This window comes from Oncorhynchus mykiss, chromosome 15, assembly GCF_057628025.1.
Source record: "Oncorhynchus mykiss isolate SJ-2025 chromosome 15, ASM5762802v1, whole genome shotgun sequence".
Classification (NCBI taxonomy): domain Eukaryota; kingdom Metazoa; phylum Chordata; class Actinopteri; order Salmoniformes; family Salmonidae; genus Oncorhynchus; species Oncorhynchus mykiss.
This window is the reverse complement of record NC_143036.1, coordinates 57,141,219-57,154,304: the sequence shown is the minus strand read 5'-3', so window position 1 is coordinate 57,154,304 and position 13,086 is coordinate 57,141,219. Positions and strand designations below refer to the sequence as shown.

The window sequence follows — 13,086 nt, the reverse complement described above, 5'->3', positions numbered from 1 at the left end:
ACAGACAAATATACACAGAGTTTCAACCATTAAGCTTACAGCCGAACACTTTAATCTGTCTTGGCTATGACTGATGACATCGTGTGTTTTACAGCGTTGGGCTGGCAAGAAATGAGTCCTCCAGACAAGATAAAACTGAGGAACAGTGCCTTGTCCCAGAATGCAACAGGAGATACACAGGAGATCCAAGGCCTGACTCAAGATGAGCTGCAGACGCTCTTCCTGGAAAAGGTAGAATAGTCAACTTTGACGGCACCATGATAAAGTATTGTGGCCAACTCAGTGGAGAAAATAGCATAACAGAGATTATCCACTAGCTAAACAATTGGCCAACTGCACAATGACCTTATCAAGGTCACTGTTGAAAAGTGAAAGCGTCACATGATATGATTGGGAGGATACCATCTTTCCAGATTGGTTTAAGCTATGACAGTGTGTGCGTTTGCGTGCAGCATGCATGTGATTGTACGCTCCTGCTTGTGTATGTGTGCATAGTTGTGTGTGTTTTATTCTTGTTTGTATGTCACCATCTGGCCCTGTTCCGTGCGTTATCCTCTTAGATGAGACAGAGAGGGGAAATTGGCTCTAAGTGGCGTGCTAGTATGCGTCGCGACAGAGGGAACACTTCTCATTAAAATGTTTGCCCAGAAAAATCTGCTCCTGAGTTAGTGTGTTAATCATGACTAATTTGTGGGAAGGCAGCAGCAGTGTAGTACTGCACATCATATGGGGGTGAGCCCCACGGCAACCACAGCGTTGACTCACTTCCTGTCATTAGTGTTGTGTGTCTACTCCCCAACGTAATGTGTGTGTGTGTGTCTCTGTTAGTTGTGTGTGAGCTGTACCCTAGTGTGGAGAGCACTGCAAGCATTTGATGTCACCCACTCTGGACTGGTGTCACAGGAAGACCTGAGGGCCGTCCTCAGCAGCTTCCTGTTCCCCATGAGCCTCAGCACCTTCCAGAGCCTGACCTGCCGGTATGAAAGTGAACACAGTGACACGGTTAACTTGACTACTATGCTCTCTTTCTGTTACCAATTCCCTGCCGGTGACTCTTATCAGCAGCTCACAACACTTTCCCCTTTTATCTCGGTTAACCCAGAAAAATATTTGGTCAGATGCTCGATTGTGTTTACGTAGTTAGTCCACGAGAGATTATTTCAAATTCCCACTCCACTCCCCATCCCCCAGGAGCGGTGCCTGAGTCTAGCATGGAAGCACTTCCTCTTCCTTTGTTTCCTTCACTGCTTTCTGACATTTCGTTATCCAGAGTCTCAATGTTAACAAGATGAATGTCTGTTTTGCATTTGTTGTGTGTTTGTTTGTTTGTGTGGTGTGTGCGCATGCTGTAGTTTTGGGGTGAGAGCAACAGGGCCTGTGAAATGGAAACAGTTCCTGGGTCAGTTTCAGGGTCCAGTCACAGAGGAGGACTACACCACTCCTCAAACAGAGAGGTCAGTTATCTCTAACTACCACTCCCTGATCTGAATTCTATACAAGGAACATATTCCATACTACTTTACCATATTCTATTATATATCTCTATTTCATGACATCTGGTTCTGGACCAATACACCTTTCACTCACTATCGACCGTCCTCTCTCGCCATCTTTCCCAATCTCTCTCTCCTCCTCCTCCTCTCTCTCATAGGGTTCCTGAGCTACCTGACGCAGAGGAGGGCCATCGGAGTCTGACAGAGTTCTACCCTATACTGAAGAGAGCCTTTAAACAGTTGGACAGGGTAAGAGACAAGTCCTCACGAAGGGACAGGAGAACTATAAGAGCTAGCACAGTGTAAAAGATTTAGAGAAACACAGTACTTCAGCAGATTACAGATAGGCAGACCGTTAGATGCAGCATTGATGTCCAGAAATGGAGTTACGTATGGCCACTAGTTACACACTCAGTCACCATATGTTCACTTGACAACCATGTGCGACATGAACATCATCATGCCTCAAGTTCTATGTCCAGATGCTCAAATCACTCCACATCAGCCGCATGAAACGTGATAGTCACACTAAACTTTAGTGGAGAATATGTCTTCGATTGATTCACAGCAATGTTTGATGTTGATGGGCTACAGCAATACACAAAACAATCATTGGTGTCCAAGTTTGAGCGTGTGTGAAGCCTATCCCAGATATGAAATAAAAACATATCCGTCAGAAACTCCTCCTTTTATGGCACTAAAGAAAGAAAAACATCCCCCCATCAACTGTTTTAATAATCAATTCTGTGGGTACTAGATCAAACATGGCGTCCACACACACCTCCCGCCAATAATTTGCTTTTCCAGACAGGCAGGTTGGAAGCCAGCCTGCATGTGTTTTAGACAGACTCTGGGGAGAAGTTGTGTTAGGCTGGGATGACGTACGCTGATGCACAATGTGTCTCTGTGTGATTCACCAACCAATATAAAGGTACTACTGTTAAAAATGACACAAGGGCAACAGACGGCTGGCTAATGATAAAATAACACTTTTACACAAGCCTATGGCTGCGAATGTAAGAAGATCACTTTTGAACACCAACGTAGAGCAATTAATGTTTCCTAACTATTTTACACAAAAACACTTCACATTTCAAAACTGGGGCTTCAAGCACAAATGTAAAGGCAACTCCTACACCTATATCCTAAACGAGGAAGAGAACTCAAAGAGGGGGTGTCATGTCTCTCTACAGGGTAGGATAGGGAGGATCACCAGGGCAGACCTTCGTCAGGCTTTGGAAGTCCCCCAGTATAACCTGAGGGGTCCCCAGGGCTCCTGGTCCAGCCGCAGGGAGCCCCACATCCCCAGGCCCCGTCTGAGCCCAGCCCAGGTTAGAGAGCTCCTGATCCTGCTGGACCCAGAGCACACTGGGGTCATCACCCAGCCCAGCCTGGAGCTGCTCAAACCCAGGAGGGTGCACTCTTGCCCGGGGAGGGAGAAACTACACACCCCTACTGGAGGATTGAAAGAGGAGGTCATGGAGGATGCGACTCAGGTACAGGAAGTTCAGTGTGTGTGTTTGTGTGTTGATGTGTTGGCACATGTTCATGTGTGTGTCTGTTGACTAAGGAGGAGCAGAGGGAGTTGAATGAGACTCAGTATCCACAGTGGATTGAAAAGGCACCCACGGCAGCAGACACATGGACTACCGTAAATAAACTGCAAAACACAACATAGCACAGAAAAAATGGCTGTTTTCACCCATTTTAGTATGATGAATAATGAAACATAGACATATACAGGTCCTCTCTGTTGTGTTGTGTGTGTATTGATGTTTGTATTGATGCTTGTATTGATGTATGTATTGAGGTGTGTATTGAAGTGTGTATTGTGGTGTGTGTCTGCAGGTGAAGGGCTTGCTGCGTGATAAGCTGAGTGATCAGATAGGTCCCATGCTGAAGGCTTTAGGGGACTGTGACCCTCGAGAGACAGGATCTGTTCGCAATGAAGACCTGAGAAGGATCATACAATGTTACGGCCTGCCCCTCTCACACACACACTTCAACAAGTGAGCAACCAATCCCTCTTGTAGACACACACTTCAACAAGACTTAACATCCATCCTCCAAAAATGATGAAATATAAAAACGACTGATTACAATTTGAACTGGTGAATAGACGACTCTATAGGTAGATTTTTAAAAAATTATTAATTGAAACTCCATACATTTTGAAGAATACAAATTAAAATGTGCTACAAAAATCTATACATCCTTTGTAAAAATGTTAGCACACTTCATTACCTTCTAATTCTTACAAAACATAGAGGTTATACAGTGGCTTGCGAAAGTATTCACTCCCTTGGCAATTTTCCTATTTTGTTGCCTTACAAACTGGAATTAAAATTGATTTTTTGTGGGTTTGTATCATTTGATTAACACAACATGCCTACCACTTTGAAGATGCAAAATATTTTTTTATTGTGAAACAAACAAGAAATAAGACAAAAAAACGGAAAACTTGAGCGTGCATAACTATTCCCCCCCCCCCCCCCAAAGTCAATACTTTGTAGAGCCACCTTTTGCAGCAATTACAGCTGCTAGTCTGTTGGGGTATGTCTCTATAAGCTTGGCACATCTATAGCCACTGGGATTTTTGCCCATTCTTCAAGGCAAAACAGCTCCAGCTCCTTCAAGTTGGATGGGTTCCGCTGGTGTACAGCGATCTTTAAGTCATACCACAGATTCTCAATTGGATTGAGGTCTAGGCTTTGACTAGGCCATTCCAAGACATTTAAATGTTTCCTCTTAAACCACTCAAGTGTTTCTTTAGCAGTATGCTTAGGGTCATTGTCCTGCTGGAAGGTGAACCTCCGTCCCAGTCTCAAATCTCTGGAAGACTGAAACAGGTTCCCCTCAAGAATTTCCCTGTATTTAGAGCCATCCATCATTTCTTCAATTCTGACCAGTTTCCCAGTCCCTGTCAATGAAAAACATCCCCACAGCATGATGCTGCCACCACCATGCTTCACTGTGGGGATGGTATTCTCGGGGTGATGAAAGGTGTTGAGTTGGCACCAGACATAGCATTTTCCTTGATGGCCAAAAAGCTCAATGTTAGTCTCATCTGTTCAGAGTACCTTCTTCCATATGTTTAGGGAGTAGCCCACATGTCTTTTGGCGAACACCAAACGTGTTTGCTTATTTTTTTCTATAAGCAATGGCCTTTTCTGGCCACTCTTCCATAAAGCTCAGGTCTGTGGTCCTATGGACAGATACTCCAATCTCCGCTGTGGAGCTTTGCAGCTCCTTCAGGGTTATTTTTGGTCTCTTTGTTGCCTCTCTGATTAATGCCCTCCTTGCCTGGTTCGTGAGTTTTGGCCCTCTCCTGGTAGGGTTGTTGTGGTGCCATATATGGACCATTTTTTAATAATGGATTTAATGGTGCTCCGTGGGATGCTCAAAGTTTCTGATATTTTTTACAACTCAACCCTGATCTGTACTTATCCACAACTTTGCCCCTGACCTGTTTGGAGAGCTCCTTGGTCTTCATGGTGCAGCTTGCTTGGTGGTACCCCTTGCTTAGTGGTGTTGCAGACTCTGGGGCCTTTCAGAACAGGTGTGAATATACACTGAGATCATGTGACAGATCATGTAACACTTAGATTGAACACAGTTGGACTTTATTTAACTAATTATGTTACTTCTGATCTTATTTAGGGGCTTAATAGCAAAGGGGGGTAATAAATATGCACGCACCACTTAAAAAAAAAATTGGGACGTTTTTGAAACAGGGTTTTTTTTTTTTTCACTTCACCAATTTGGACTATTTTGTGTATGTCCATTACATGAAATCCAAATAAAAATCTATTAAAATGACAGGTTGTAATGCACCAAGGGGGATGAATACTTTTGCAAGCCACTGTATGTTGTTTGTTGTCCTGTGTACTCTAGGCTGTGTGAGGCTGGTTTAGACCCAGGGTCATGCAGGGTCAGGTACAGACAGTTCCTCAGGGCCCTGGGCCTGCCTACAGGAGAGACACAGACAGGCACTATACACTACCCCCGCAAGGGCTCTGGCAGGTATGGAGAACAGAGGCAGAGAGATAGAATGGAGAAAGTGAGAGATAGAGAGGGAGAGAAAGGTGGTCAGGGAGACAGGGGGTCCATAATAACAAAGGGTAAAGTTAAGTAATAGAGGCGTTAGAGAGGAAGTGTCTTTTGTTCTAATGCAACATGTACTACATTTCTGACACCAACAGACTGAACTATCAAGCCCAGAATGCCTTGGGGAACAACAAGCCAGTGCGTTCCCCCAGCGCCACTGTGGGGGGTCCAAGGGTTCGCATGGTGGAGAACATTATGTTCAGGAAGCTCAAAGAGAGGCTGGACCACAGACATGTTACCCTCGACGACCATATCCGGGCAATGGCCAGAAGCTCAGACGGAATGCTGTCGTTGAGAGATCTAAAGAAGGTCAGAAGGTCAAAACAGTTGTGTATACTTGACCTCTACTTGTCACCTGGTGTACTTGAGCTCTGCTCTCTCAGGGCCTTGACAATAGTGTTCCTCTATGTGAGCCACAGTTACTTTTTTATGAAGATTATATCGCTATACAGTCATTATTATAAGTATCTTATCCGACACCTTTGTATAGGACATGCAACTTGTCCTAATGTAGTCCCAACCTATTTCCTTGTTATCAACATTCCCAGATACTGGATGACAGCTGGATCACCTTGGATGAGAAGCAGTTCCGGAAGCTCAACGTATCGCTTGGTTTCAAAGATGGAAAAATGTCCTGTTCGGCTTTCCTGGATAAGTATGATGGTACGAGTCGAATGTGAATCTTAACTTGCCATGGTCTAGAGACTCAGACTGATCTCTAAATTAGTGTCCTAGCAAGGGGAGATAAAGAGAGGGTCATTCCACTTGAAAACCTTTCAAAAATCCTCATCCCCAACCAGCACCCCACCCACGGCGATCAAAGGCTACCCCCCTGCTTCCTGTGAAATGATGTCTCTGTTAGCACATGACTCATTGGGATTATAAATATAGTTTTATAGCTCTCCATCTCTCATTGGTACAGAGGAGAGGAGAGAGAAGCAGAATCCCTCTTATTGCTGACTGTTTGGGGTAATTATGAGCTTTGGAAGCAGAATGGAAGCAGCAGGGCACCACTCTAATTTGTATCCTCGATTTAATATATATTTTTTTACATTAAACAGAATCAGGACCTAAACTTAGACATGTTTGCAAAGTGCAACATTTGTGTTTTAAAGGATTTGGAGAGAAAAAGTGCCAAGATCCTATTTAGAAATGGGTCAGGCAGTTAAAGGACTACCGACGTCGGCAGTTGTGAGGGGTCTTTTTTCTGTGTGAAAAAAACACAAACGCCTAATCCGAGTGGAAATTATAACAACATTCTAATTTGTTGATGTCAATTTCAGATACTGACATTGCATTACAGTGACCAGTAAATAACATAAAATGGCATATTTTACACAAAAAGACAACAAACTGAAATGAATCCTTTAACCTTATCAATAAATATAAGAGGATAGTCTCAGTTATTAATTTTGTGCCTGACATTCTTCCTTTTTTCCTTTTGCAACTGGGAACATTAACATTTGACATGCCAAGTTGAATTCTTGGAAGTCAATAAAATAACGATAAGGACGACATTAAAAGAGCAATCTGCTGTTGTTGCATCCATTTTTGCGACTTATAAATGAATGACATGTACCCCTTGATTCTTGAAGAATATAACTTATTACATACGTTTTTTGCAAGGGCTGCGTCTCAATCCACCACATCCACCACATCTGCGGTGGAAGGTGGCCAAGCTACAGCGATGTTTGTCAGACCATGAGACATCCCAAAAATCAGTCCTCTCACGAAAACGTTTGTAGCATCCTAACGGTTTGGCCTACAAACTATTATGACAACTTTACAGAAAGGGGAGACTCTCACGAAGGAGTTCTCCGTTTTTACTTGTTTGTAGGTAACCCATACATATATAGAGGTATGGAGGTAGTTTTGTTCCAACATAAATAAGGGGTTAAAAATGTGTCCCAAAATTTCCTGAGCTTTCTTATATCTCCTACAGTAGATATAGGGCCGACACTTCAAGACTTTATTCCTTATGATTTATTATTCAACTGTCTTTTTTGCCATTTATGAATGTGTTGTTCACTGCGGTTTAATGGGCTATAGTTGTAAAGACCAAACTCAATATTTAATCAAATAATTGTGTAAACATTTTTTTATACCTAAAGGGGTCCTAAAATTCAAAATCCAATAGCTAAATGATCCATGGTTTGACCATCCTAAAACAATTCCATATTTTAGCTTAGTAACCCCCCCAACGGCATAGACTTTTAGAGGTTAATGTCTCATGAGCTTCGTTCAACTGCCATACCCCATCACAACCCAAAATCTAAGCTTGTTTTACGCCAATGTTTGTAAACAAAGCAAATGTAAACAAACCGTATAGCTTCTAAACATTGGTTACAATCAGTCCTTGCATCCATAGCTTTGTCTGTCCATTTGAGAGTGGCCCGAAACAGTGGCGGGAAACTTTTATTGTTATTGTTTCTACTCCAGATTTCCCCTTTAAAGTGACAAATATAGGTCCAATGCAGCTGTTTTTATCTCAATATCAAATAATTTCTAGGTAACAATTAGGTACTTAACTGTGATTGTTTTCAGTTAAAAGTGCCAAAAAGAAACAAAAATATACTGAACAAAAATATAAACGCAACATGTAAGGTGTCGGTCCCATGAGCTGAAATAAAAGATCCCAGAAATGTCAAAACACACAAAAAGTGTATTTCTCCAAAATGTTGTGCACAAATTTGTTTACGTCCCTGTTAGTGAGCATTTCTCCTTTGCCATGATAATCCATCCACCTGACAGGTGTGGCATATCAGAAGCTGATTAAACAGCATGGTCATTACACAGGTAAAACTTGTGCTGGGGACAATAAAAGGCCACTCTAAAATGTGCAGTTTTGTCACACAACACAATGCCACAGACATCTCAAGTTTTGAAAGAGGGTGCTTTTGGCATGTTGACTGCAGGAATGTCCACCAGAACTGTTGCTAGAGAATTGAATGTTAATTTCTCTACCATAAGCCGCTTCCAATGTCATTTTAGAGAATTTGGCAGTACATCCAACTGGCCTCACAACCGCAGACCACGTGTAACCATGCTAGCCCAGGACCTCCACATTTGGCTTCTTCACCTGCGGGCTCATCTGAGACCAGCCACCCGGACAGCTGATGAAACTGTGTGTTTTCACAACCAAAGAATTTCTGCACAAACTGTCGGAAACCATCTCAGGGAAGCTTATCTGCATGCTCATCGTCCTCACCAGAGTCTTGACCTGACTGCAGTAACCAAATTCAGTGGGCAAATGCTCACCTTCGCTGGCCACTGGCACGCTGGAGAAGTGTACTCTTTATGGATGAATCCCAGTTTAAACTGTACCGGGCAGATAGCGCCGTGTGGGCGAGTAGTTTGCTGATGTCTACATTGTGAACAGAGTGCCTCACGATGGCGGTGGGGTTATGGTATGGACAGGCATAAGCTACAGGCAACAAACACAATTGCATTTTATCGATGACAATTTGAATGCACAGAGATACTGTAATGAGATCCTGAGACCCATTGTCGTGCCATTCATCTGCCGCCATCACTTCGTGTTTCAGCATGATAATGCACAGCTCCATGTCGCAAGGATCTGTACACAGTTCCTGGAAGCTGAAAATGGATTGGCCTGCATACTCACCAGACATTTTACCCATTGAGCATGTTTGGGATGCTCTGGATCGGCATGACAGCATGTTCCAGTTCCCGGCAAAATCCAGTAACTTCGCACAGCTATTGAAGAGGACTGGGACAGCATTCCACAGGCCACAATCAACAGCCTAATCAACTCTATGTGAAAGATATGTGTCGCTCTGCATGAAGCAAATGGTGGCCACACCAGATACTGACTGGTTTTCTGATCAACGCCCCAACTTTTTTTTTAAAGGTGTCTGTAAAATCCATAGATTAGGGAATAATACATGTATTTAAATTGACTGATTTCCTTATATTGAACTGTAACTCAGTAAAATCTTAGACATTTTTGCATCTTGCGTTTATATTTTTTTCAAAGAAACTACTTCTTAGCAAAGAGCAATTTCTCAAGCAAAAACTTTGTTACGATTGTCTGGGAGAGGGGAGGGGAAAACTGAAAACTCTCTTTCTTATTGGGCTATTAACTAATTTACCACTTGGTGATGTCACCAGGCAAGCCAAAACTCCCTCTTACCAAAACAGGACCTTACACTAAAGGTCCTTATCATCATTTTCACAATTTTACAGTATTATTTCAACTTCATAGTGTGTAAATATATATAAATCACAGGCAAATCCCATTTTTGACTGCACTGGGCCTTTAAAATCCAACCCTTTCATCCAATCAAATCACAGTTTAATTGTGTTCTTTAAAAGAGCACCAGGCCAGAGAGCAGAACCAGGCCTCGGGGGGTAACCATGGTAACCTGCGGGCTAAGCCACGCCTCCTGACAGCGGAGGACTGCCTCGGTGTGATCAAAGAGAAGATCGAAAACATCCACGGGGTGAGAGAGAGGAACCGTCCACGCCCACTACACAACTCCACACTCCATTACCTCTGGGATCAATTGTTTTGATCAATATACACATTCTATACTGCACACACAAACACCTAGTACTGACAGGATAAGACGACAAAGGGTTGGGATACTAACCCTCACAGACACCCTTTAAAGTCAGTTGAAAAAGAATGCATAATGCCAAAGCCCAAATCCAAGCCTAGTGCTAAAACGACAAGAAAACGTATAGCAAAACAATACACGTTCCATACATATTTACATCCAATCAATATACACAGCCAATCACCATGTCATCATCATCTTCTCTGTCCAATCAGGACATCCTGTCAGCGTTCCGTGTGATGGATCAGAACTGTGACAGGGTGGTGGACAGGCATGACTTCAGAGAGCTGTATGACAGTCTGGGCCTGGTCACCAAGGAGAGGGAGTACCAGCGCCTGCTGCAGCTGCTGGGCCTGCAGCCTGGAGCCAACCTCAACTACCCAGAGTTCTTCACCCTCGTCCAATCCAGCGGCAAGACCTGCAGGCAGAATTTCAAGCCAGCCAATGGGTGAGTAGGGGCTTGTGGAAGTGTGTGTGTGAGGTTAGACAGGATTCATATGTAAATGTCACTGAAGTGTTTCTGTGTGTGTTCTTGATGCTGTTCAAACAGGCCAGACCAACTGCATGACCACCTGGTGTCCAACGCACGCCACAGATGGACTGCTATGTCAAAGGTCAGTCTGGTTTAACTCATACCTCTACCCTGAAGCTCAAGTCTCAAAGAGGATAATGTGTATGTTAACATGTGAGAGGAACCCCATTACAAGTTATGTTACCTCCTCCAGGTGATTTGTCGCTTTGATGAAGATGGTCAGGGTCTGGTCTTTAAGAAGGACCTCAGGAGTCTCCTCTATACCTACGACCTCCCCATCAGTCCTGATGAGTTTGAGGAACTGTGGGCCAGGTGAGCGATATTAGAGTGCGGTAGAACACGACAACCCAATCCTAACTTGAGATCTGTTTTGTGTAAATCATTCAACGTTATCAATGCGGAGCTGTGATTTGTCCGAACACTGTTCCAATGACAGGTATGATGGAGAAGGGCGTGGCTACCTCACCTGTGCTGCGTTCCTGGAGAAGCTGGGCGTGGATCAACAGGAGGTGGGACATGCGAGGAAGGATGCAGACACCACTCCCACAGATGGTCTCCCTGCAGGGGCTACGCTTCAGGACGTTGAGTGAGTGAAGAGTGATTAACTAAATGAATTAGTGCAATTACTAATTAAATTTTATAGAATACTCTAGAGTTAAGCATGCGTCTGAGCTTTGGCCAAAGGAGTGATCAATAATAACTATGTGTGTGCTGTGTATTTGACCATCCAGGTGCTTGGTGCAGGGTAACTGTGAGGGGTTGAGCAGTGCTCTGACCCACCTGGATAAGAAGAGAGAGGGCCTAGTCAGGGTGGAGGACCTACAGAGTCTGCTCCAGAGATACAACTGTCCCCTACACAGACACCAGCTCACCCACCTCCTACACACGTAAATAACTCTCATTATAAAGACCTCTCCATTCCTTCATTTAGCTAACACACCTTAATAATGATCAAACTACTGGGTTATAATCAATCTATCTATCTTCGTCGTGGTCCTGGAAAAATCTTGTATCTCATTTTTTGCCGATGTTATTTCAACAAAATAATAATAATACACAAATTGTTCTGTGAACGTTTCCTGACTCTAGGACTAATAAAAGTAATGCCTTGTGAACTACACCTGAAAATAAACCGTTTTTAATTCCCTAAAAAGTTTCCAGGAAGCAGAAGCATTTACTGATGTTGAATACTGTTGAAGAGATGTTGAACTGATGTTGAGTACTGTTAAACTGATGTTAAACGGATGTTTGTAACTGCTGAATACGTAGACACTTTTGTCTCCTCTAAATTTTAGACTCAAGGTTCCAATGGACAGTGAGGACAGGACGTTGTCATACGTGGACTTCCTGAAGGCGTTTGACCACGTGACAGGGAAGCGGTGTGAGCACCCCCCTAGGCCCTGTGGATCCCCTGACCCAGCCGAGAGTCTGGAGTGGCTCAGTCCTGAAAGAGCTGCTGGTAGGATACGGGAACTGGTCACTGCATCGATGGATATACTCCACAAGGTTAGGCCTCTCCCGACACTCTGTCCCTTTTTCCCTGGCTGTCATTGTGAAGACCAACAACGTATACTATTAACATCAATTTGTTTTAGCTACTTACAGTAATAAACTATTTAAATTGTAACAATTGAACTGTGCTTTTTAATATGCATTAAGACTGAGGGAGGTCCTTCTACTTGCGTAAGCTCAGACATGCTCTCATCTGGTCAGCCACACCGACTCCTACTCACTTGTCTCTCTGTCTGGTCTCTTAGGCCTTCTCTGCCTTCGACAGGAGTGGGAACGGGACAGTCACCCCTCTGGAGTTCCGGCGGGTGCTGGACCATTTTTGTGCCCGCCTCTCGGACCCCCAGTTCAGATTCCTGCTCGACAGAATGAAGCTGAACTGGGAGAACCACACGGTGTACTGGAGAGACTTCCTCAACCAGTTCAACCTATGCAACCTGGACGTGTGTGATTTGGTCTGTGTGTGTGTGGTGGGGGGTCCGTACTCTGTGTTTATACGTAGGCCTGTGCATGTGCATTATGCATCTGTTTTTATTTGTTGCGTGTGTATGCATCTGTGTGTGCAGACCCCTGAGGATTGGTCAGACAGAGTGAGTAAGGCAGGTTTCCCCGCCCAGCCCCAGTCTCTGCCAATCAGTGAGGAAGTTGTCTCCGCCTGCCTGTACACCATCACCAAGGAGATAGTGGACTTAGAACACACCCATAATGACACCATCTCTAAAGAGGACTTCAGAATGATGTGTGACCGCCATTTCATGAGGCTCACCAGTAACCAGGTAAGCTGACAGGGTCCTGTCTCAATAGGGTCATACAGTATAGCTTTTTACATATATTTTTTTTATTTAAGCTCTTACAAAAAAAAATA

The 13,086-nt window shown here is 43.8% G+C and overlaps 1 protein-coding gene across 1 annotated transcript; it reads left to right on the top strand.

Moving 5' to 3' along the window:
- The first annotated feature begins 111 nt into the window (after positions 1 to 111).
- On the top strand, positions 112 to 13,006 carry efcab6 (EF-hand calcium binding domain 6). The gene is made up of 18 exons (XM_090199034.1): positions 112 to 231; positions 829 to 977; positions 1,353 to 1,454; positions 1,652 to 1,742; positions 2,687 to 2,989; positions 3,342 to 3,502; positions 5,388 to 5,516; positions 5,696 to 5,909; positions 6,149 to 6,263; positions 9,936 to 10,063; positions 10,396 to 10,628; positions 10,731 to 10,794; positions 10,906 to 11,024; positions 11,149 to 11,298; positions 11,444 to 11,599; positions 12,008 to 12,218; positions 12,470 to 12,664; positions 12,788 to 13,006. Exons 1-18 carry the CDS (start codon positions 112 to 114, stop codon positions 13,004 to 13,006), a joined length of 2,859 nt encoding a protein of 952 aa, XP_090055160.1.
- The last annotated feature ends 80 nt before the right edge of the window (positions 13,007 to 13,086 follow it).